This window comes from Lissotriton helveticus, chromosome 2_2 (assembly GCF_964261635.1).
Source record: "Lissotriton helveticus chromosome 2_2, aLisHel1.1, whole genome shotgun sequence".
In the NCBI taxonomy this organism is placed as follows: Eukaryota; Metazoa; Chordata; class Amphibia; order Caudata; family Salamandridae; genus Lissotriton; species Lissotriton helveticus.
This window is the reverse complement of record NC_136060.1, coordinates 373,527,697-373,554,851: the sequence shown is the minus strand read 5'-3', so window position 1 is coordinate 373,554,851 and position 27,155 is coordinate 373,527,697. Positions and strand designations below refer to the sequence as shown.

At 44.6% G+C, this 27,155-nt stretch overlaps 1 protein-coding gene across 1 annotated transcript in view; it reads left to right on the top strand.

Annotated features, from left to right (window-relative positions):
- GRK4 (G protein-coupled receptor kinase 4) overlaps positions 1-27,155 on the top strand; it is a 384,904-nt gene that overhangs the window by 320,400 nt on the left and 37,349 nt on the right. The window contains exons 12-13 of the mRNA XM_078678547.1: positions 82-290; positions 12,726-12,863. Coding sequence (XP_078534673.1) covers positions 82-290; positions 12,726-12,863 — 347 coding nt within the window. The remainder of the gene's footprint in view (positions 1-81; positions 291-12,725; positions 12,864-27,155) is intronic.

Below are 27,155 nucleotides of genomic sequence, written 5' to 3'. Positions count from 1 at the left end.
TTTCATGTGCTTGTTATATCTATAAGACAATAAGTAAATCTACTTTTATTAACATATTTGAGCATTTCTGTTTTTTTATAGCTCCAGAAGTCATCAACAATGAAAGTTATGCATATAGCCCAGATTGGTGGGGATTGGGTTGCCTCATATATGAAATGATCCAGGGACAATCACCATTCAGGAAACGAAAAGAAAAGGTCAAGCGGGAGGAAGTAGACCGAAGGGTGAAAGAGGACCAAGAAGAGTATTCTGAGAAGTTTTCTGAAGAGGCAAAATCCATCTGCAGGATGGTGGGTGAAGATAGAGGTTTGGAAAAAACATTTCTAACACTTTTTAAAGATCCGAAATATTATATTTTGGTGTCTTTTTTTTGTTGGAAATTGTCAGTCCTCTGAATTTTAGTATTTTTAAAAAAAATCTTCTATCACTGAATTTATATATGTGAACTGGTAATGTGGTATTGTCTGAAGAGGAAGAAAGGACCAAACAACTGAACATTTGAAATTCTCACTTACATATTGCTGACTTTCACTTGTTGAATTTGGTAATGTATAGGTGAGGTGTTGTGTTAATAGCAACTTCTCTTTCAGACTCCAGATTTACACATGAAAATCTATCCCTATCCATTGCAACAAAATCATTTGTATTCTAAAGCTTGTTTTGTTATTTTTCTTAAATACTTTTTTAATTAACCACTCTTAAAACAACAGATAAGTAACAGTGGAACTGTCCAATGTATTAGCCGGTAATAGTGTCTCAATTTACTTTTTTTTTCTTAAATATATTTTGAAGTACATGAACAGAACACATGCCTTAGACCTAGGACCCATTTATTCACATCAGCTTTAGTGTCAATCCAATCTCAGTAATATGCAGATATCTTTACGTTTTAATTTGTTCCAAATAACTCTTGTAATAATATCTCCTTAGTTTAATACCAATTCTCTAATTCCTAGAAATGCTTACTAATGTGATAAGCGAGAGCCCCTTGTTATGATGCTCTTCTTAACTAGCATGAAGGTTATATGCATCAGCTGAACCTGAAATATGTTCTTCAACTGAGGACCTTTTGAAATTTTTTAACACTATTGCTGCAGCTTGTTTGGAGAATAAGGTTTGTGTTTGGTTTCAGTCTTCTCTCCTTGGCCAGAGACAATCCGTTAAATTGGTGAATTTTACTGCTAAACCATCTCAAGTTACCTACGGGGTACCACAGGGATTGTCCTTTATCCTAGCCTTTTATAGTAAATGCTTGCCTAGCCTACCATGGCTTTCACAAACACGGGCTTGAAGATGTGTATGTAGGCTGACAATTCCCCAAATTAAACAATGCTCTAGCTAATTATGAGGCATTTCAGCACATCATGCTCCTTATTTGGGAATGGATGGGTATCAGTTGACTTAAATTAAATTCAGAGAAAACCAAAGTCATAGTAATCATTGGAAGATAGACTAGGCAATGTATTGGCAAAGGGAATTAGTCTTTTACTGCTGTTAAGAGCCTTGGATACGAAATTGACTGTTCTCTAAGTTTAATTAATCAGATGTTCTCTGTTGTTACTGTTTGCGTCCTTCGCTTGAGAATGTTGGTAAATTATTTCACCTTATATGAGGGAGAAAGATGTGTTGTTGCTATTGTTATGTCCAGGGTGGAGTATGCTAGCATTTTATATCCTGATCTGCCTTGGTACCTCTTGAAAAGACTGCAGGTGGTACAAAATGTCGCCTCAAGCTTAATTTTAAAAGCCCCAATATTTATATCAGCACTTCCATTATTGATCAGATTGCATTGGCTCCCCATAATAGAAAGAACTTCAGGCAGTCTGCATTACTTATAAAGCATTGCAAGTCAAGCTCCTAAGTTTGTTAACAAACAGGTGGAGGGATACCACCATGGCCTGAATCTCCACTCCTCCTCCAACAAGACTCTTAGAGTTCCTAAAATGATCAAAACTAAATATAAAGGCAGACGTTTTTCTTTTTCTGCTTCTAAACTCTGAAACTGTCTCCCAAAAAAACTTAGGGCTTAATCCAATTACCTTCTCTTTTGATCAACACTGAAAGCGTGGCTTTTGAGTAAGCTTTTAGCATTTCTTTTTGCCTCTGTATGTTACCTATCATGGAGTGCCATGCAATGTTAAGGTGCACACGCACTTTAGTAGTAATAGAAATAACTTATCCATTAGTAAGCAAATCATCGGATTCATTTATTGACTACTTTATTGTTGGGTTTAGTACTTGATATTGACGCTCAAGCTTACCAACCTAGACCATCTAAATAAAATCTGCTTTAGGCACATTATATCTGTAAAAAATCCAAATAAGGAGTAGAAGACTTGAATTAATATCAGTCAGTAGTAATATGTAACAGTAGTAATAGTGTTAGCTGTCTTACTAGTTTCAGGGGAAAGCTGATCTAAACTAAACATCATCCCCTTGGCTCTACAAATTAGACTGAGCTCAATCATTCGTGCACCGCAAACGTATGTTTGAAAGCACTCCTTCTTGCATTTGTGTCCCTCTCACACTGAGGTAGCTTATTGGTGTAGATTTTCTTTGCCTCGAAATTAGGATAACCACTATTGTTATAAGCAGTAACTGAGGAGCATCTCTCAAATTCTCTAGAGGCAGTGAAAAATAAGCAGTGACACTAAATGTGTCAGGCACGGTCTTTCAGCTGAGACCCTAAATATGAGCTACAATTCCAGCATGCCTGAAGTACCATGCTGTGATACCTGTGGTTGTGACATAGCTGAGGACCAAGCTTGTACTCAACCCTGCTCCTCAACAATAATGTGTTATCCCACAGTTCTTGATTCCATCATTGTTGTAGCTCCAAGAATTGATAAAGTATTTGTCCCATGGTTTACTGCAACTCATTATTGTCTTCTGTATGTTAGCAGCTTGTGAAGATGGAATAGGGATCAGCATGACCTCTCGGGCACACTTCTGCCAAGTTCCCTCTTTTCCCATGGGGTCTACAGTGGTTGCTTCTAACCATTCATCTTAGACAATTACACACAGCTAGAAACACAAAGCATCTTTTCCTGACCGTCACAACCATCCTTGAGAAGCAACCTCTTTGTTTGCCAGCACCTGTTTTTTTCTTTATTGCAGAGAATCAGGTTGCACCCTCTGCTGCTTACCCGTGTCTGTGCCTGATTCTCACATGCTCTTGCACACAGGCAATATGTAGCCTCTCAGAAGTAGAAGAGAGATCCCCCATAAATCACCTTTTCCCTGGTAAACTGCTGCTCCAATTTTTCGACCTTCCCAACATCAGAATCCCCATGACATAAGACTGAGAAAAGCTCTAAGCAGTGATGTTTGTCTTAGCTGCTATCAGTTCATGATCTCTCTTAATTGCATGGTAAATCCTCAAAAGGAGGCATACAACGTGGTCTCGGAAACGGACCTCAAGAAGTAATAATGCCACACAGGCTAAAACCAAGACCAGTAGTTTAATTTTTTAACCTTAATTTCAGATGAATGACCCTGATCCAGCGGGCTACTTAGAAGCTCAGTAACATGATAAGGAGGATATAAAGGGTTCAGTAAAGACTCTTAGTCTCACTTCATTTAGTTGTGTGAAATGAAAGGAAGATAATAATAAAATAGAATATCAACCATCCCCTACACAGTTTTAGTGTGAGGGGGTATTCATATCAAGTCATGTACGCAGGATAAGGTACTGAAGTAGTAACAGATTGAATAGATGGTAACTACTCCCATCTAAGCCATCAAGAGATACAAGAATGGGATTACAAGAACTTGAAAGAGCTACACATTGTGTATAACAAGATTCACCCATAGAGAGACACAAACCCCATGATACAACCTGGCATGTCTAGTGGGTGAAGGTCTATCGTCATATTTTTGATTACTATTGTGGTGGTACTCTAGCACAGACAAATCGTTGCTCAACTGCAAATAGGATCATGGTCCTTTAGTAGACTCTTAAAAAGATTAGTGTCCTAAAGTATTGATATATTTCTCTAGTTATACTCTCCATCTTTCCGAAAATGCACTATATTGCACTTGGGATGTAAGATACTGTAGTTCGAGGTTGGGAACAGTCAATCTAGTTTTGACATCCAGTAACACTAGTACCTCCCATTCTCACTTGTTTGTCTTTCACCTCAATAGACTTCTTCAACATGCCTATCATTTTTCAAAGACTTTTGGTGGTAGTTTGTTAGAAATATTGACATGCAAATGTAAACATAACCTAGTGTCAGGAGGCACACCCTGATCCAACGCCTGGCCTAATCTCTAGATCTCACGTGGTTTCTTTATATATCTTTGGCTTCATATGTTCATATACTTTACTGCCAATGGCTCCCGTGTAAAGGGTGGTTACAATTTGATCACCACTTTTTTAGTTAAGCTTCTGGCGGCTGCATGAAACATAACCCTTATGTGGTAGAAACATGCGCAAAGTCTCAATAAACTGGTTCTTCACTCACAAGTGAATGCAGTGTTTGGAAGGAATTACACATATGTGGACTATAACTACAATGGAAAAGTTCAAAATTACAAAGAAATTTAGCACACTGTTAAAGCAATAAGACTGTTGCTAAACAATTATTGGATTACTCTTATTTCAATTTATGTGAAGTTAAAAAAGATATGCTTGAAAGTCAGTCATGACAAATTACATTTTCAAATGGAATCAAGAAGATTTCAGCTTCTGCATACTTGAAGATCATTTTGGTAAAGGCTGTTTAACTTGAAACTTCTTTAGTAAACAAGATGTGATCAGACAAGATTGTGCCTCCCCCTCTCATTCAATCCTGTGGTATTTATATTTTAGGGATATTTGTCACTGTTGTGACGGAGTAACCATCCACCGAGATTTAAATCGGGCCCACAGTTTTCTGTGTTCATCTCCTCCTAAATGCTCCTAAATGACACAGGCTCCATAACAGATCATCATCTATGTGGAAAAGATTAACAGCCTCCCTGAAAAATTTGTAGGAATGGTGGTGTCAGCTCAGCAAGAGATCACAACTGTTCATCATTGCTCGGCAGGTTCACTTTTTAGAAAGTAATTTGAAATGTGTCAGCATTTTTAAAAAGCCTCTAATAATTGGACATAATAGGAAGATAGAGAATATACTAAATCCCTTCTTGTCTATCCAGGGAGGTTAAACTCCTCCTCGCCTATTCGAGAAAGTTTCTAGTGAACTCTGAGCTAGCTGGCACACAAAACTTTAGTCTAATATCGTCAGTAAAAGACCTAGTTAACCTCAGTCCTACGTCTACACTACTGAAGATATTATTCCAATGCGCAGAGCCTATTGGGAATATAGGAACTACACACAGTAGAGCATAACAAATGACACTGCGTTCCATGTTTTCCAAAAGTCTGGTGTCATATTTCACCACTATCCCAGATGATTGGTGATATATATACTTGTCACTATACCTTGCATTTAATATTTAAAGCCTGAGGTGTTGGCAATTCACCTACTATCAATACTGACCCACTAGAAACTATGGTCTGATGTATTAAGGGTTTTTACCCATTCTCTGTCGGTAAATGTGATGACACATATTAGAAAAGATTTTTATTAAACTAGCCATTTTACCTAACAGTGAAAGAATAAATGCAGCCAAAATATCAAATATGAGTTTGATATGTCCTGATTCTCTACAGTTTATAAAATAATTAAACTAGACATAAAACATGAAACTAAACCCTGCATCTTTAGACCAAAGGCCATAAAACTGAAAAAAAGTAAAAAGGAAGAAGAAACAATATTTTAGTGGCATCCCTAAAGAACAAAACTTAAGCAGAATAATGTTAGCCAGTCTTTCCTACTGCTAGCTTGTATAACAAAGTTACATTTTATTGATCCCTTCAGTAAGAACAAAATGACTTTCACTTTCTTTTTCCTTTCTTTGAATGGCATTTAGTGTGTGGTTGTGCAGGTGTTTTTTCAGTGTTTATATGTTTTCACCGGTGAGGGCTATTTTTCTTTCAGTGGGGTTTTATCAGTTATTATAGGTTTAAACCTAAAACCCCACAGCCTAAAAATGTGGTAATTGCTAATTCCATTCAACCTATTCTACATCACCTTTTCATGGCTCATCATTAAGCAACAATGTCAGATCTCAACCTAGTGGTTCCTATGAAAAAACAAAGGTTTACTTTGAAAGAGACACAACCTGTAACTTTATCTACAGTGAAGGAGACCATGTGGTGACTGGGGAATTACAACCATACGAAGGAAACAACGAGAGAGGGAGGGAAAATGTCTAAGGAGCACTCTTAGTCCCCCGGGTTATATAATCAAAACAACGAAAGAGTGAGCCTTTCCATAAAGAAGAGCATGCTCGTAGAATCCGACTAGGTTCTTTAGAAAGACCTCACTCACCAACCTAGTTGATGACATGCTTCATCATTGTGCCCTATCAGGAGAGGCCGAATGCCACCCTGGTGTGCTTCAACGCCAGAATTACTGTGGAGCTGGTTTATGTGGATTGTGGTAAGTGAAAGTGGCTTAAAAATCTCGATATTGTGTCCAAAAGTAAATTTAAAAGTTAGCCAATGAGACATAAATAAAAACAAAGTATGGGATATGTAAACTGAATAGATTGTTCAGCTATATCCTATGGTGTAAGGTTAACATGTTTCTGCCTATGTGTGATGATTGATCAGGCATTCGTCAGGACGAGAAAAAAAGTTTGAACCTCGGCGGTATGCATGCGCTAAGGACCACCCTAACCAGAGGTTATATGTGTGAAAAATAAAACTTGATAGTCAAGTATTCCTCGTGTTGAGAGGAACTGAGTTTACAATAGGGTGTAATCATTCATCACACCATGGGTCTCGGGAGGGGTGGAGGCAATATGGGACACCGCCTTCAATGCCAGGCACCCGCTTGGTACCTGCAACATTTCTATTAAACCGGACACAGTGCATGCTCTTCTTTACCGTATTACAACCATAACCAACTGCCTCGCTTGTGAACCTGCCGTCTTGCAATGATGGTAACGGGAATTTTTTTCCAAAATATTATTCTTTGCTTGCTTGGTCTTGTAGAACTTGAAAACAGAATTTGTACCGAAGGACTTCGTTTTTTCCCCAGTAATAAACCAGATTTGTTAATAATTAACCTTGAACACTTGAACTATTTTTTAAAACCACGAGATTAAAATATTCTTTTAATGCACCATTCTTTTAGCGAGCCATGTTTTATCATCACAATACTTTCTTTTAGAGGACGAAACTAACTACCACGGAGAAGACCCCTCGAACCCAGAAGTTGCACAACTCATGTCAGATTTAGAGATGCTGGGTCTGTACCGAACATTTAAGGGCCCACCCACGTCTACATATTAGAATAGTTTGACCCCTGACCCTCCTTCCTTACCTCTTCTCCTTGGACGGAGCATTTCATGATACGTTTCCAGAGCCCTTAAATAGATAGGACTGAAAAGATAAAGAATGTCGACAAAAGGGCTTCAAGACACTTGCAACTTGTCTCCCCTTACTCTTTTTCCAAAATGTTTGAGTTTTCAGTGGCTTCAAGGACTTAAAAGTCAATATAGTTTTAGCAGACTACCATAAGCCATAAACTCTGCCTTTGATAGCATCGCCCCTCCTAAAACACAAACGAAAACCAAGCACAGATCTCATGCGCCCTGGTATGCTACTGACCAGCGACAAGAGAAGTCCTCCTGCAAAAAGGTGGAGAGACATTAACCTCTGACTAAATCAAAATGATAGAGGCATTTAAAGTATATCTCACAGTATACCATTGGAATATCAAAATAGCTCGTCAATTCGCTATGCCGGTAACACATCCAAAGAGCTATTCAAAGTCCTCAATGATTTCATCAATCTTCACGACCACTCTCTGGCAATTCAGACCTCACAAGGATTGTGTGATTCTCTCGCTGACTTTCTTGAGGATAAAGTCGGCCAAATTTACAAGAGTTGCCCCAGCCCTCCTGACCTGACAAAGGAGGAGTCTAATTTCAAGCTTCCCCTCTTAAACAGTGTCTGCAGCCTGGAAAAGTTTGATTCTTTCTCACTTGAGCAGATACAGAGATCTCTAGAAAAAAGCCAAATCTTGCTATCCTCTGGATCCATGCCCGCCAAAGATCACAGCGCTACTCTCCAATCAGATTGCCCCCGCAATCAGATCTCTGTTCAACCTATCAGTAGATACCGGTAAAATCCCTCTGGCCTGGAAATCTTCACAGGTCACGCTTCCACAAAAGAAGGCTAATGTTGCCCCCACAAACCTTATGAACTACCGGCCCATCTCGCTGCTTTCACTTCTAGGCAAGCTGCTGGAAGGTCTAATACATAAACAACTCTCAGCCTACCTTGAGGACAATAAGATCCTGGATCCATCACAATCAGGGTTTAGATCCTCTCATAGCCCAGAACTACCTTGGCTGTGGTCATGGACATGGACTCTATAAGACTCTCTCTTGATGCCAGCTTCCCATCTATGCTTGTGCGGTTGGACATGTCCACAGCTTATGATACTGTCTCTCACACTAGGCTGCTCCAAATGCTGTATGAGATAGGTATCTATGGACAGCCTTAGTGGTTCCGAGACTTTCTGGAAAACAGAACACAAACTATCTTTGTGGGTGCATTTAACTCTTGCACCATGTACATCGACATTGGGATCCCAAGGAGCTCATGTTTAAGACCCACCTTATTTAACATATATGTGGCCCCCCTTGCCAAAATAGTTAAAGCCTTAGGATTTGAAATACTGTCTTATGCTGACAACACTCAGCTGGCCAGGGCTTTTGACAAAGATCTGGTCAAAGTTAAAGAATGTTTCTCCAAAAGGAGGAAAGCAATCGCAGACTGAATGACAAACAACTGCTTTCAGCTGAACGTGGAAAAGACTGAGATCATGCTGTTTGGTAAGGCCCAACAGCTCTGGTTTTCTGACTGGGGCCTCCAGAAATGGGTACTGCCACCAGCCCCAGGCATGTAGTCAAGAATGGACAACGACTTGCGTTGGGGGGGCTGGATAGTGGAATAGTTTAATTTTCTATTCCAACTCCAGTCCCCGTGGATAGTAGGGAAGGTGTTGGATAGAAAATTCAACTATTCCCTATCCTACAGCGCCCTCCAGCGCAAGTCTTTGTAACGACTTGCGTTGTAATAGCTGCGACGTAATGGTAGTGCGAAGTGAAAGTTGCGTTGTAAAGGATGTTCCCCTCAAAAATCTGGCAAAATGTAGGTTGGTTTTGAGATGGATGTAGAGGCCTACTCCCAGGGTATCGGATTGGCTTAAAGATGCAGTCTTAAGCGAGACCATGGCTTTGAATTATGCATTCGTACAGCACCATACAGACAGACCACAGGATATAGAGGCCCGTTAAGATCTTACATCCTGTGGATTCAGGAGAGTACCCGGAACTCTTGACATGACCCAGAGTGATGCGAGTGTAAAAAGGGAAGTTTGGCCACTCCTGCATGCCCGTAATGTGCTCTGGACTATTAGATTTGTATATCTTGTACTATTGACAGGTCATTGCTATGCTATGCAATGATGAAGAATTGTATCCCTACCACAGCAATAGTTGTGCTATGCTCGAATTCTAAGAACACCAAAATGCACACATTGTTCTATTGTAACATGAAAATCTATAAAGTTAAAAAACAAAGTTACACACTGGTGCCATTACTAAACTAAGTCATATAGCCTTCTCTGTGACCGATGTAAATGCCACCCTTAGCACAAGCAGGCTTTCTGGCAGAACCTCTTTGGAGGTTTAATTTCACAACTACATCTTTCACACTTTTTTTTCTCTAGTCATTTGGTGTCTGATTTTATTTGGTTAATCTTACCACTCATTGTTCTTGGACTTTCTTTTTCTAATGTGTTGGATTTTGCACGTCTAGTTTAAAATAATACTGACGTTTAATAAATAGTTGTATATAAAACCACTGGCTCCCACAACTTGCACAAGTATTGTCACAAGTACCTTTTTTGAAGTGTGACTCATCACTCTATCACAAATACATTGAAATCCCAGCAGTCGGGTAGAACTTTAAATTGTACACAAAGACACTGTTGATTGTTGTCTATTTCACTTTTCTCTACATATCAAATACCTTTGCATAACTACGTTTGTGCCAATTACGATGATTATTTTCAGCATCTCCTTGTATTACTCCCATTTTATCCAGAAGATCGGCTACATTAATACAAGTCCTACCAAATTTTATTTTTCTTATTTAGTCCCTGACCAGACCGATCAGGAGAAAGGCCAGTGAGCGTCATTTTTGTGAATCTTAGTTAATGGTACAGGCCACAGTGCATTGCATCCACAGAGAGCGTCGCAGCTGCACTCAGTTTCTTCCAATGCTGAGACCTCAATGCATCCAAGATTACAGCTAAAGGGAGCTACTGCCGGGAGCCCTCAGGAAATACTTTTACCCCACCCTTTTTGTTGAGCGCATTTTACTCTTATTAAGCAGGTAAGAGCTAGCTGTTGATGTTTGCCCAAAGACAAGGTTTTGCATCAGTCAGACATATCCTCTATGTGGGGCTTTTCGGAAACAATATTTCTCAGGCTTTAATCATGGATTAACTGGCTTTGCGTGTCTCCTTTTGAACACCGCCTTAGATAAATGTGAAGATTGCACTTGCATTCTGTGGTTTTTACCATTCTCCTGTTCCCAGAGAGTCAAACCTTCTCCCAGAATCTTTTTAGATGTTGAGTTCCTTATTTTTCCTTGATCTATCGTATACCTATGACCCCCATGCAATATATCATATGAAAAACATATTACATTGGCCTACAACTACATTGCAAGGTAAGTCTACGTTAATGGATGTGGAGTTAAAACTAGCTCATATATACTAGTTTTGACAATGTACTACTGGATGCAATATTTTGGTGGGTTGATATTGTCAACCTCAATATAGTGACATGCAAACTGATTTTTTCCTGGATCTCATTGGCTGTATAAAGCATAAATGATTGACCATTTCATATTCTGCTTGCGTCCTTTGTTTTGGACCCATTTAGGATTTCTCTTGTCCCTACTCAATAATGTAATGCAGATCTGAAATATGATTTTACACACACTTTCTAATATGTATCATTCTACCCATGGGCCTCGCCAGGATCTTTTATCTTTACATCGGTATGGGACCACTGGAGGTGTTAATGACCACAAATTCTGTCTACATGTTCTCACTTCCACTCCCTTTTTATGCCTCCTTCTATTTGTCCTTTTCACCTGTCAGGGTTGATATATTGTCTCAAAACCTTTTCCTGAGCAGTACTCTTCTGGAAATTAGGGGGTGACCCTTGGCAAGTGTTAGTTGTTAGGCCTCCTTAAGCACATTCGCTTAGATGCCTTTCTCACTGGGCACTATGTAAAACCCATGTATATGGTCTTTCTATAGCGTGAACCAAACCAAAAGGCAGAGGAGCACTGTACATAGTCAAAGGCAAGCTTAAAGTCAACGAGTAATAGGAAAGAAAGCTGTATTGTAGACTGTTAATAAATCCAGAGATAAGCACTAGATTGGCAATGCTGTTATGCTTTCAGTGTGGTATCTGTGGCAACCCCATGTCTATGATGCCACCATGCTGTCTGATATAGCGTGGCACTGATAGCATGTAGCAGATGCCCATAATGCCCACTTGCAAACAGGCCCCTGAACAGACACATGAAGCCAGTCAGGCTGTTTGCATAATGGCTGGTCTGCAACACTACCACTACCATATCTATGTAGAGGCACCATCCCCACCTGTTCCTTCTTTATGATTAACCTTACTGTTTGCTTGTCATCAGCGAACTGTCTCTGTTGATGTCATATTAAGAGCTCGGAGGTGGGCAATAATTATAGAAAATATGAAATGGGAACAGTGACCAGGAATTGAGTGGGACAGAAAGAGCCAATGAAACGGAAACAGAATTAACAGGTTAGATTATGGGTAAGGAAGAATTAGTGAGAGGAGAAACAGAGGTGAGCAAGGCACAGGGCAATGAAGAGGCTGAGAGAAGGGTCTTTGAAAGCAATGACAAGTAATGGTGTGGGATAAGGTTCGAGTTACTGGGAATGCAACTGCAAAGGCCAGAAGAAAAATGTATGCTTCACCCTGGACACCTGGGGATATGCCAAATGTCTGCCATTCCTTTAATAGTCTAGTGAGCACTTCTTGTGCTGCCAGTAGTAGTACTTTGCTTGTAGCTCTCAGAAGCACCTCCTGCATAAAGAAACATATGCCCATTCAGACCAAACTAGAAGAGACAAAAATGCTTTTAAATTCGGTTGGAGCATTGTATGGCACTTAATAGTGTACGCTCTCTACATTAAATTGCTGTAATGGATCTTTGCTATCTTGGTTTTGTGATTACTCATCATAACCAGTAAAAAATGCTTTGCTTTGGAGAGGGTAGGTATCTGCCCTCAACTGCTAGGAGACAATAGGTTTGAGAAGAACTGCACTGCTTAGTGCTTATGGCAGGTCTCATATCTTCAGAAAATGTGTGTCACCTAAAACCTTGTGTCCTCATCTAAACCTTTGTGTCCTCTTCTAAATTCAGAAGACTTTGCATAGAATAGCTCGGTCAGTCTCAAGAAATACATCATAAAAACAGTTCATAATAAAAACAAAATGTTGTTTCAGTATTGTGGAAAGATTATTAAAAGAAACTGTTGTATTTGTGTTGTGGATTGTTTCAATGTTAAAAACATAATTCTGCAATATTACATCAACAGTTACTTAACAAAGACCCAAAGGAACGATTAGGCTGCAGAGGAGATGGTGCTGCCGGTGTGAAACAGCATCCCATATTTAAGAATATCAACTTCAAGAGACTGGAAGCAAATATGTTAGATCCTCCTTTTATTCCTGATGTAAGTATTTGAAGCATTCCTACTATTGCAATTTTTCAGTTTCTGGTGTCATAAAATAGTGGTTTCTTATAAAACATATATAAGGACTGGGTTCATCTTATTGGGTTGCAATGAAGTGTTGAGTCTAGAATCCTGCATGTCAAGTTATGTACTGCCCTTCGAAGTAAGGCCGAAAACCTCTGTCCACCAAAGATGAACCTACTAAGGTCAGAACGGATTACAGAGGTTGTCATTAGAAAAAGATTCCTACCAAGCAGCAAGTTAAGAAGCCCCTCATTTCACCTTCAGCCAGAGCCATAATAAATGAATTATAATAAAGTAAATAAAATATGCATGTGGATTAGAGAATCATTATTCTTCCACAGCATGTATTAAGAAAACACAAACCAAGATTGGTGGTGGTTCTGAGAGCAGCTCCTCAACCTTTTGGTCAGCGTGCCACTCCCCCGCAGCTGCAGATCGCTCGTTGGTTTCTGGGACTCTGCCATAGTCCCTTATTTTGTAACTCTCTGTTCTGTTTACTGTATTTTATTCTGCTCCTGCTGTATGTTTTCTGTTGTTTTCTGTTTTTTCACCACTCACACTATTTTCCCACCTCTGTGCCCTCCCATGACTACTTATGAAGGCTGTAGCCTGGCTCCAGTGAGCAGCTTCTCGACCTCTTGGCCTGTGTGCCATTTCCCCACTGCTGCCGATTGCTCTTTGGTAACTGGGATTCTGCCTGAGTCCTCCAGTTATTTTGTATCACTCGTTCCATTTATGTATTGTATTCTGCTGCTGTTTTGAGTTTTTTTTTCCACTTCTGCTGTTTTTTCCCCACTCTTTGAACCCCCAATGTCATCTTCCTCTCCGAGACTTGGCTCAACACGGCATCTGTGCCCAACACCGGCTCAGCCTTGCCCGAGGGCTACACAATTGCACACTGAGACCACATCAACAAACATGGAGTGGAATCGCCATCATTCACAAGGAAATCATCTACTGCATGTCGTGTACCCCACAAGTCTTACTTGCTGCATGCGATGTAATCTCGCAGAGACGACATGAGCTATCGCCCTGTACCCACCTTACCCCAATTGAGATGTGTACACAAACTAGGATGGAGATGGGATTAGGGAAGGAAGCTAAAGATGACGAAGATGGTGTCCAGAAGACAGTAGAGGACCTCCCTCAGTGTGGAGATACCGTGAACACCAGCTAGGAGAAAAAACAAGGAGAGACCCTTTTACAACAGGCACAAACAAACCCTCCCCCTTGTCAATTCTCTCACACATGCGGAAAACAGTAATCCCCTTGTATCTGGAGACCCCATAACCAAAAGTCATCAAAATAATAAGTCAAGAAGCGCACCTGCGCTGTACAATGGGAATCAGAAATAAGCGGTCCTGGGCGGTGCAATACAAACAGGCACTAGCGCTCCAGCGCGTTGGAAAACAAAGCAAACAAGCACTCCTGCTCAATGCTAAAGAACACAAAAGAAAGCGCTCTAGCACGGTGAGGCAAACCCAAAAGAAAGCGTGGTGAGGCAAACCCAAAAGAAAGTGCTCCAGCGCGGTTAGGAAATACACAAAGTAAAGCGCTCCTGCGCAGTGTAGTTACAGACACTTGCGCTCCTGCGTGACCAGACGCCAAGATCAGACCCACAAAGTTCGTGCCAAGCATATAGCATAATGGCAAGGCACTTTCCTGTGCAAAGCAAAGAAATACGGGGGGGGCAAGCCTGGTAGATTCGGTTCGCGCAAGCTGGGGGGCAGGAGAAGTCAGGGGGGCAGGAGAAGTCACGGAGAAAACGAGGTAGCGCTCCAGCGCGATTTCGAAATACCTGAATGGATGTCCGTAGTAGAAGCAGGCATCCGACAATGGCAAGGGCGTCAATACGAAGCGCTGAGCCGTCAGGAATCGCTGTGGTATAAGCGTTTTCCCCCGGAAGCGCTGATGACAAGCGGCGGTTTCCAGTAGCGGAGAACTAGACCGCCAACCGCCTGTGTCACGGAGGTGAGAAATGCTCCTTTCCGCATGGTGAAGGAGCGCTCAGACACACACATCAGATACACGGGGGGCAGGTCATCGAACCATGACACTGCACCATCATCCGCAGACACCATCACTCCAATCTTGGATCAACTCTGCTTCCAACTCGGAACCAACAGCAAAACCACCATCAGAGGAAGCCTTGGCTACAGACTGCCTTGCTTTCCACTCCAAAATATAAGAAATTCAGCACTCTCAAGATAAGGCACTTGGTAAAGCAAGAAGAGACACTTAGAAAGCAAACTCAGCACTCATAAAATGAGGCAAATGAATCTTCAAAAGGCAGTTTTAAAATGAAGCGTGGGGTTTTATTAATACAACACTCTGTAACAATAATACTTTCCCAGATGTCAAATAACACAGGCAAAACAACATGCAAATGTGTGTGTGAGTGCGTGTGTGTGTACAAGCAATTAATAATAAAACACTCACAAGTAACCCAACTGTCAAGTGAAAGGGATAAAACAGATAATAATAATAAAACACATGCAAGTAATAATACATTTCCAATGCAAGGATTAAGCACTGTCAAATGCAAAAAATAAGCATTGTCGAATGCCAAGAATAAGCACAGTCAAATGAAAGAATCAAATATCAAGAGCATTGTATACGTAGCATGACACCATATGAAATATATACACAAAGAAATTAAACTTATGAAATATATACCCAAAGTGAATAAAGGGAATACATCACTGAAGGAGTGTCTGTCAACATTCTGTCCAGCACGACCAACCAGAAAGCCCTTGATGGTTAGGCAGAAGTCTTGAACGAGAACACCGAAGATGCCCTGTGACAGTGCTTCTACTCCACAGGTGAGCTTCTGTGTGAGTACCAAGATCCCCCACATTTAATACCTTTTACTAACATGGAGAAAGACTTCTAGAAATTCCCCCTTCCTTCATGCATTGCGGAACCAAGGCTGACCGTACCCGTCAGTGTCTAGTGTAATCACCAAAGCTGACCAGGCTCCAGTGCTAGGTCTGTGACAGAGAAGTACATTCCTCGCTCATGCTTTTAAACACACATCTCACACATTCTCTTCTGAGCAAGGCTGTTTTGCTCTTTGTGTTGTTAAAAAATAAAAATATCCCACTCCGAAGCTGCAAGAAGGCACAAAATAAAACCATGCAAGAGCACAAACTGATGTTGTACATTCAAAATGGAGTCAATAGTCGATACACATTCTCACAATGCATAATTGCATGTAGCAAAGCACAGAGCCACAGAACCTTGGCAAGTTTCTGCAACGCCAGTCCTGGTTTTGTTGCTCCACTTGCCATTGATTCCGAAAACTACATCTTCCTCTATGACTTCAGTGATACCAACACCACCAACCTCCTCGAAAGCATGAGCAACATCAGTCTCACCCAACAGTTCACCAACCCCCCCCCCTCACATCACAGGACACACACTCAACCTGATCTTCATGTCCAGCAACAGAATCAAGTACAGCCATGCCGCCAAGCTCACTTTGACTGACCACTCCATCATCCACTTCACCATCTCAGGATCCAACGGCACAGCCCCCAAGCTGCCCATCTCTTCACACCACAGATGGAACAAGATCGCAGAGAGCCAATGGACTGATGCTGTCAACACTTTCTGTCCCCATTCCGAAACCAACCTAGAACAGGAGATCAAGAACTTCTCCGCCTTGATCACAGACTGCGCCGACAGAGCTGCCCCAGCAAACCCACCAAGCTCAAATGGTCGTCCCAGCAAGCCAGTTGGTGCACAATGAAACTAAGAATCATGAAGCGCACCTGCAAATGACTCGAAAGGAAATGGCGCACCAGCATGGAGCCCACGGACCTAACACAATTCAAAGCTGTCCTCAACCAATGCCACCAACTCCTGATAAAGACAAAAATAAGTGTCCTGGCTGACCATATCAAAGCAAGCTCCAGCCACAGTAAATAGCTCTTCAACATCTTCAGAGTGTTCTACAGCCCCATAGCCACTGAAAACATCCTCAGCCCCTCACAGGAACTCTGCGACTCCCTTGCGGACTTCTTCCATGACAAGATTTACACCATCTACAGAAATTTCGAACCCCAAACCACCAATATCCTCAGCCATTTCACCCCCATGACTGAGGAACTTGACCACTTGCTCACCACCTGGGACCACCTCACCAAGCAATACACAACAGCCATCATGTTGTCCACTCAGGGACCCTGCTCCCACCACATCTTCAACCTTGGGAGCATGCATCACCATGGCCACCTTCCCCGAAGAATAGAAACACACATAAATCAAGCTTCTACTCAAGAAACCTTCAGCCGATCCCAACGAACTCAAGAACTACCTCTTCATCTCTCTGCTTCCCTTTCCCAGCTAAAGTCCTCAAGAAGGCCATCAACTGCCAACTCTGAACACCAGGACACTTCCCAATCCAGATTCCGCACCAACCACAGTACCGAAACCACCCTAATTGCAGCCACAGATGCCTTCAGATCCCACCTTGACCAAGGAAAAACTATAGCCCTGATCTACCTCGACCTCTCAGCAGTGTTCAACAAAGTATCACACTACACCCTGATCAAAAGGCTTCAAAGCATTGAAATCCAAGGAGACACCCTCAAGTGGATCGCCTCCTTCCTCATGGAAGAACCCAAAAAATCCGCCTTCCTCCCTTTACTTCAGAACCCAAAAACAGCATCTGCGGCTTCCCTCAAGGTTCGTCCTTTGGCCCTACCCTGTTCACACCTACATAACTCCCTTGGCCAGTGCTGTCAGATCGCATGGACTGAACAGCATATCTTACACCAATGATACCCAGCTCATTCTCTCACTGTCAGATGCCCCCTCTGCCATTCTGACCAGCTTCCTCAGGTGCATGACAAGCTAGAGGAGAGACAACTGCCTACAACTCAATATAGACAAGCCTGAAGTGCTGATCTTCGGAAACATCACCTCCCCATGCAACAATGCTTGGAGGCCCCCCGAACTATGACACTCACCCACTCCTACTGACTGCACCCGCAACTTTGGCATTATCCTGGACAGTAAGTTCATCATGGAAAGACATATCAACGCAGTCTCACCTGCCTGCTTCCTCACCCTTCGCAGGCTCCCCAAGATTTTGAAGTGACTCCCCAGCAACACCAGACGCACCATCACACAAGCCCTGGTCACCAGACGAATGGACTACATCAACGCACTCAACGTATGAATTTCCTTGCACCTCCTCAAGAGACTGCAAACAATACCGAGCTCAGCAGCCAAACTCATCCTAGACCTCCCCAAACTGACCCACATAACCACTTGATCTCAGGGAAATCACACTGCCCCCACTGTACCACAGCTGTTCATAGCTTACCCCTATGTCTAGCAAGACGCTGGTATTTAAAGCAAAAAAGGCCCGATCAGATAAAGACTGTAACTCGTTGTATTCTTGTCAACACTAGGTCACTAATTAAAAACACTTTAGTATTTTGTGACCTCTTGGAGGAGCACGCTATTGACATAGCCTTCGTCACAGAAACCTGGCCTGACTCCTCCTCTGAACCAGGGGCCCTTCCTGAAGGTTTTAGAATTTACAGGAAAGATAGAGTCAGGAAAAGGGGAGGAGGCATAGCATTTATAGCCAGAACTGGTTTCATTACACAGTTCAAACCAGTTTCAGATTTCACAGAGGCGGAGGTAGCTACTTTCCAAATTAGACTTGATTATCAATACACCTTTACCAGCATACTTATCTACCGTTCTCCCACAAATAAGTCCAACATTCTAAATTCCATGGGTCGGCTCCTCGTGCTTAAAGCAAAACAATACAATTTCGCAATCTTAGGTGACTTTAACTTTCACCTTGAAAACACCACCAACATAGACACTGAAGTCTTTGTAAACCATATGGCGAGTACAAGACTCAGTCAGCTGGTCACTGAGGCCACACACTCAACCAGCCACATATTTACCACTGGGTACTTTCCGACCGATCCTGAAGAAGAAATCTAACTTGAATCTAGAGGACACTTCCAATTGTGGACCCATTTCTAGACTACCATTCCCAGCTAAGGTCATCAAAAGATTCTTAAACGAGGAACTGTCCTCTTTCCTTGTGGAAGGTGACATCCTGGACCACTCGCAATATGGCTTTCGGGCCCATCACAGCACTGAGCTGGCACTCATCGCGGCCACCGAGAAACCCACTTAGGCAAACCCTTGACAGAGGGGGCGTGCTGCTCTTATCCTTTTAGATCTCTTGACCGCATTCAACACGGTCAACCACGAAGTACTGATTGAGCGTCTGGCCTCATTAGGAATCAAGGATAAAGCACTCCTCCTCCTCAGATCCTTTCTGTCCGGTAGGACACAATCGGTGGCACATGACGTATTCATCTCCCAGACTTTTCACTTCCATGTGGAGTTCCACAGGGCTCATCATTGAGCCCCACTCTTTTTAACTTATACGTCACCCCTCTGGCCAAGCTGATAAGAAGCTTCGGCTTCATGCTGATGTCATACGTTGACGACACTCAGATCATTGTGTCCATCAACAGCCATCCACGGATACTGCATCTCGATTTAAAGACTGTATGAGCCATATAGGGATGTGGATGCAGGTTAATTGTCTGAAACTTAACACATCTAAAATGGAAGTCATGCTATTTACATCACGCCAATCATCTGGTCAGATAGCTGGTGGCCAACCGATATGGGCCCTCCCCAAAAACCTTGGAATGCTCTTGGACTCTAAATTTTCCTTTGAAACACAGATAAACTGCACTACATCAGCCTGTTTTTCATCCTCAAAATTAATTTAAATGTACTTCTTTTAATTCCTTTAGAGCTACGGAAAACAGTGGTCACAGCTTTAATCGGGTTTAGGCTGGACTACTGCAATGCTCTTCTCACTAGTGCAAGCAAGCGTAATATACACAAACTTCAGATGACGAAGAATGCTGTCGCTAGAGTCCTGCTTGGGCTCACATGCTTTGACTCAGCTTCCAAGGCCCTCGCTGAGCTCCATTGGCTGTCTATCAGAAAACGCATCCAGCTTAAAGCTCTCTGCATTGCATTCAAGCCTACACGTGGCAAAGGTCCTTGGCAACTGTTGCAACTTTTTAAGCTGTACATTCCGGCCAGATTACTTAGACCATCAGACAGTGGCACCCTGTCCATTCCCAGGGTACATAAAGTAAAATAGGGAGGTAAAAGTTTTACCCACTCCACTGCAGAGCTCTGGAACACCTTGCCTACTCCTCTCCAAAATGAACCCAATTTTTGCACTTCAGGAAGCGCTTGAAAACCTGGCTCTATCAACCTACCAGGTAAATCACCCCTCTGCAGTCCTGTCAGCCTTCCTAATTAGCGCCTAATACCTTCGGGTTAGTGTAGTGCTTTATACATTTCTCATTTCATTTCATTTCATAGCCCCCACCTCTAAAAGGTCCAGTAGCTCCCCATTTAGAAGAGATGTTTATACACACCTTCAAAGCCCCCCACAACCAGGAACCAGCCTACATCAACCACAGACTGAATTTTGGGGGGCGCTAGAGGGCGCCGAGCGAGATGGCCGCACATCGGTGAGGCTCCGCCGAGACCATCTAATATTTGCTAAACATCCTACATATCCCGCCTTACTTGAGCCCCAACTGGAAGCGGAACAGCCTCTGCAGTGCCCGGGACCCCGACGCGGTTGCTTCCCCCTCATTGAAAGTTAGCGGAGACGCCTCCGGAGACATTCTGCTCGGCGCCGGGTTCGCGCCTGGAGAGACCCGTCCTTCCTTCCTGCGCCTGCCCCGCACCTGAACGGGCCGGGAGTCTCCTTCACTGCCTGCGGAGGGAGTCGAAGACAGCAACGCCTGGAGCCTGGTGCGACGGCGCTGGACGGGGCTGAAAAGTGCGGCGCATGAGGAGCGAACAGCCTAGCCCGGCCCTGCTGGTAGCGGTGAGTGGGGCGGGGAACTGAGCGAGCCCGGGGCTGCGGAGGCGGCGCTGGGCCTCTCGGGGCCGCGCTGTGCGAGCTGCGGCCGGCGGGGACACAGAGGGGGGTCTGGCAAGCGGTGGTGAGACGGCGCTGGGGTCCATGGCAGGAGGGGAGGCCACTAAGCGCACTATATGACCTTCCTCTGGGCAGTAGGATACATTTCCTTTTGGGCGCGAAAACGCCGACGGGCGCCATTGCTGCTTATATCTCAGTCTGGCATTACCTGCGGGGACACCGGACTATTCTGCGGGACAGGGCCGCTACTACACCCATTGAGACTACAGGGGACACTTTCTGCAGGGCTCTTCCTGAATAGCAGAGGCGATAGGGCAGGGGCACTGCTCAGTTAGACACCATGGGCAGGACGGAAAGAAATCAACCGAAGATCACGTTTGAGGCTAAAAAAACGGCGCCATCATCTTCGCAGGTGCCACCTGACGCTGAGCAAGGGGGGGCAGTTGGGGGCACCCCGAGCCTCGAAGCTACGTTGGTGGCCATGCAGAAAACGCTTCAGTCTATAGAAGGCACCATGGAGTCAGTTAACCATCGGCTAGATCACATGGCGACTCAATTTGACCGCCAGAATGAGCGGATGGGGGAAATGGAGCAGAGAGTGTCTGCCACGGAAGATGGGCTCACTACGGTCACGACTAAAGTGTTTAATATGGAGAGGGTGCTAGCGGTCATTCAGGCGAAGAATGAGGAGTTGGAAGGGAGGTCCAGAAGGAACAATATACGCGTTACAGGCCTGCCAGAATCTACAAATGTTGGCCGGATGGAGGAATTCATGGAGCGCATGCTGGTGGAAATATTTGGGGCGGAACAGTTGTCACGAGTCTTCATTGTGGAGCGCGCCCACCGGTCTCTGGCGAAGCGTCCAGTGCCTGGGGCGCAGCCGCGTCCTATTATAGCACGTATCCTGAACTATAGAGACCGGGATGTCATATTGCGCCTGGCGAGGGAAAAGGGCATTATTGAATACCAGGGTAACAAACTGGAGTTTTATCCTGATTTCACCATGGCGGTGCAAGCGGCGAGGAAAGAATTTACCACAGTGAAGCAGTTTTTACGCGCCGAGGGCGTCCAGTACGCCATGTTGTACCCTGCACGACTTCGGATAGGGCCCCCATCAGATAACAAAATTTTTACTTCTCCTAAGGCGGCCATGGACTACGCAAAAAAGCAGAAAAAGCGAAAAAGAGACTCGATTGAACGCCGAGATGGGGAAGATGATGGGCAGGGTGACGTGGTTTAGCAAGGTGTACACAGTTGATTGAGTGTGCTACACGGACAAGATATCCTGCTCTCATGCGCACTGTTTGACCATTTTGTTTGTAAATGATGCCCATATCTTGGACGACCTGTCAGAGGCATTGTGCATAGGCGAGACCGTGAGTGGTGGCATGTGAGAGGTTTGATGGCCCATGCTGTAGACGTCTGCCACGCATCATGTGCTCTAATCTGGGCCCTCTCTACTGCTGGGATTATTGGGTTGCTGCATGGACGCCGTGGCCGATGGGGGACGTGTACGCATATTATATTGGTTGCTTGTGCCGCTGTTCTCATTTAATAGTACTTATGTGGTGCCTCGAATGTGTAAGATGAGAGCCCTATGGCGGTATCTTGATATGTAGCTGCTGACTGTTGTTCATATAGCTAAACAGGTGGGGTGAAAGGGCTGGGGTTGTCAATGGTGAGTATGGTCTGCACTCTCGTTAGTTCGCTGACGGGAGTTGTGTGCCTCTGTGCCCCCGACTATGGGAGTTCCCCACACACATTTGAATGCAATGTTGGGTTTTGTGCGGGGGGAGGGAAGGGGATGGCTTTGGCAGGTTGGGGATGCTGAAGTGGGTGGTGGGGTGGGGCTGGATTGGTTGCCGATTGGGGCAGGGTTGATGTGTTTTCTGGTCAACAATGGGAGGAATGTGGGGTCTAAAAGGTATTTGGAGCAGTGTAGGTATGTGTACTGTTGGGCTTGTGTGGAGATTCGTGACATTACTGGATTGCTGGGCGGTGGCTACTGGACATTTGGGAGAAGGTTGGGAAATGTTTACTGGCTGTTAAGTAAATTGAAGATCTGGAAATATGGATAAAGGGGGTAAGCTCTCTTGTGTTACTTGGAATGTGCGAGGATTAAATAGGCCTCAGAAGACTAGACAGATGTTAGCGTTCCTGAATAGGCATGGGGTACAGGTAGCTTTTCTTCAGGAAACGCACCTACGTGGGAAAGCAGCCGAAATTGTGGGTAAGCAGTGGGCGGGGGTGCGGCTGGCGACGGCCTATTCCTCTTATGCACGAGGGGTGATGATCCTAATTAAGAAGAATGTTCCGTTTGACGTGATCCATGAAGATATTGACCAGGATGGTCGATATATCATTGTACATGGTAAATTGTGCGGGACCTTGGTCACTTTACTTAACGTGTACGGGCCAAATGTGGATGATCCTACCTTCTATGTTACACTCTGGAACAAAATTTATCAGCTCCCCCCGTCAGCTGTGCTATGTGGAGGGGATTTGAATGTCACATTGGATAGCGAGTTGGACAAAAAACAGGACAGGCCCTGTGTGTGGAAGAAGGCTGCTGATGCGGTTTGTGAGGGTATGCGTGGATTGGGGCTGTTGGATGCTTGGCGCTTGAGGCACCCGGGTAGGCGGGAGGGAACATGCTACACGTCGGCACATGATACATGGTCCAGGTTGGATTATTGGCTGGTGACTCGGGATGTGAGTGGATGGATTCTGGATGTAGAACATTTGCCTCGCACGATCTCTGATCATGCACCGGTTCGCTTGGTGTTGCAATTGCCGACACTTGCGCCGGCTCCTTTTACGTGGCGCCTATCGCCTGGAGTTTTGTCTGATCAGGTACTGAGAGAACGACTGCGTCAGATAATTGAGGAGTTTTTTAGCGACAATGTGGGATCGGTTGCAGAGATGAGTACAGTGTGGGAGGCCTTTAAGGTGTCCGTAAGAGGGGCGTGTATTGGACTCAGATCAGGAGTGCTCACATCACTAAGGGATTCCATGGCCAGGTTGGAAAGAGAATTGTTGGTCCTTGAAAGGCAGCAGGAGGACAGTTCGGGGGATACGCTCTTGGCCGAAATTAGAGTGAAAGTCACTGAGTATAACGAGCTGGCGGATCAGGAGGTGAAATTTCTGTCCAAACGCACTAGGGCGAGATATTACGGTGAAGGGGGTAGACCAGGGAAGGGGCTGGCGGACAGAGTGAGGGACCCCTGGGCTCGCTACTGCACAGTGCAAGAAATAGAAGATGGAGACGAAGTGGTGACTAGCACAGCTGGGGTTCTGGCTTGTTTTACCAAATACTACGCACAGATGTATGAGCACAGGGACACAGCGGATGAGGAAGACATAAACCGGTATTTTGAGGACGTCGCTCTGGTGTGGCTATCGAGGGGGCAACAGGAGTTCCTTATGCATAATATCACGAAGGAGGAATTTAGAGACGCAATAGCTGCACTCCCGAATGGCAAGGCAGCTGGCACAGATGGTTTGCCCTCTGAATTTTACAAAGAGTTTGCGGATCTGCTGATCCCACACTTGGCGACGGTCCTGGAGGAGGCGATGGACTGCGGTCAGTTACCGACCACGATGAGAGAAGCGCTACTAGTAGCGCTGCCTAAGCCGGGTAAGCCTCCAAATAAATGCGACTCATATCGCCCTCTCTCCCTCATGAACACTGATGTAAAAATAATAGCTAAGGTATTGGCCACAAGGCTGCGGTTATTGCTCCCTGTCATGGTGCTGCCGGATCAATCAGGGTTCGTTCCTCTCCGGTCCACTACCCACAATCTGAGGGCTCTGTTCGCGGTATTACATTTGCTCAAACCGGAACTAGCTGCGGTGGCTGTTATGCTCGACGCCGCTAAGGCCTTTGACTCGGTGGCCTGGCGGTATATGATAACCATACTGCACCGTATGGGAGTGCCCTTTTTCTTCACATCACTGATAACACTCCTATATACTAATCCCATAGCGAGGGTGAGGGTTAATGGGCATGTTTCTGACCCATTTCCGGTTCAGAGGGGGACGAGGCAGGGCTGCCCGCTCTCGCCGTTGCTATTCGCTATTGTGATGGAGCCGCTGGCATGTATCTTGAGGCAGAAATATGCAGAGGCAGCTTTGAAGTTCCCGCTCAGGTCATTGGCAGTGTCCATGTATGCTGATGACATGGTTCTTTATGTGAGAGATCCTGCTCTGTACCTAGAACCTATACTACGAGAGTTTATCAAGTTTGGTCGTTACTCAGGACTGGCTATCAACTGGGACAAATCTGTTGTGCTGCCCCTCACGGCTGCTACCCGCCAGATTCCCTTGGAATTTCCGTTGGAATGGGCGACAGAGTCAGTTCGGTATCTGGGCGTCTGGATACATCGTGACAGCCAAGAAATAATAAGGGCTAATTATGGAGTGGCTATCTCTAAATTGGAAGATCAGGTGACGCGTTGGACACGACTCCCTCTGACCCTGGCGGATAGGGTGTCTTTAATCAAAATGGTGGTATTGCCGAAATTCCTCTATCTCTTTGTCAACATACCTGTCCCGTTGAAATCTCATTTTTTTTCCAGGTTACGATCCCTGCTGATTACATTGACTTGGGCTGGTAAGAAACCGCGGGTAACGTGGGAAGTGTTGACCAAACCGTATGAGCTGGGGGGATTTGCAGTGCCGGATATGAAACTATATTATTTGTGTGCGCGAGCACATTTCGCTAGCTACTGGCTGTCTGCACCTCCATATACTCCGCATGTGGCGCTTGAAGCCAGTGCTGTCATGCCGATCCCGCTACGAGCCATGATAGTCAACGATCATTCCATTTTTGATAAGGGAGAGGTAGACACGGTAAAATCCACGGCGACCGCCTGGCGGGAGTTGGGCAGACGAGCAGACAAGTTGCCCCTATATGCGCCAGCTATGCCACTTCTCTGTCACTCAGACATCTCGGTCTCGGGTGAACTTGGAGGTTTACAGTCCCTGCAGGGGGCTGGGCTGCACACCATGGGGGACCTTTTCCCTGGGGCATCATTCCTCTCCTTGCAGACTATGACGGCCCACTCTGCTAATGTAGTTATGTCCACTTTTACATACGTCAGACTTCGGGCTGCCATTCACGCGCTATACCCAACATATCCGGGAGAACCACCGGCACTCGGTGCCTTACAATTGCTTTACACCACTATGGACAGGGCTAAGCTGCTTTCTAAGCTGTACCGAGCTGCACAGGAGGATGAAGGGGGAGGCGCGGTACTGGCCAAGACTAGATGGGATAGGAGCCTTCCAGAGCCACTGAGTGATGATGAGTGGACTGAATGCTGCACTATGACTGGGGGATATGTGGCCAATGGCAATTTCCGTCTTCTTCATTATAAGTTTGTACATCAGTGGTATTACACACCGGTTCAACTGGTACGATATGGCCTACGGGTGAATGCTCAGTGTGTTCGGTGTGGGGAGGATGACGCTGACTTTGTGCATCTGGCCTGGGGATGTTCACGTGTGTATGCATTCTGGCGGGCAGTCTCTGAGAAACTAACTGCCATGACTTCGATTGAGATTGAGTTGGATGTGCGCCTGTGCCTCTTGGGAATCGCCTCTGGTATACCTGCTCACTCGAGACGTTTCATTGTATTGGCGCTACAATTGGCTAAACGGAGGGTCGCCATGGTATGGGGGGGAAGGAGAGCGCCTGATATTCAACTGTGGCTGACTGACATAGCTTACTGCAGAGATCAATTAAATTGTTACTATGAGGAGTTGCCGGAATCGGCAAGGCCACGAGATATATGGGCACCATATACGTTATATATGCTTTCCCTAGCTGATGAAGATAGCGTGGTGAGTGGAAGTGGAGGGTCTTTGGAAGGAGAGGGTGGGCCTGTCTGAGTGCTATCCATGAAAGAGACTGCTGCGTGACATGGTTGGTCCGAGTGACTCAGGAGTCTGGTTCTGGGGTACACATGACCTTGAGCGAGTTTCTGCTGCTGCGATTTTAAATGTGGAACCGATGACTATTGTGGGGTGACGGGAATGGTTACTAAGGATTATATGCCCTGGCTGCTCACTTACTTACCACTTAGAGGATCGAACGTACTATTGCCATACTGCTTCAAGGACTTCGAATACTTAATATGACCAGGAACCAGAACTGACCAGGTGGGAGTTGGAGTTTAATGTTGAGTGAGTTTGTTTTGGAAAAAAAAAAAGACCGAAAAATGAGACCGTGATTGCATAGGGGCTACACAACTGAAGAATTACAAATGGCTCAGAATGCTGACTCTTACTGCTTTTACTACCTTAGA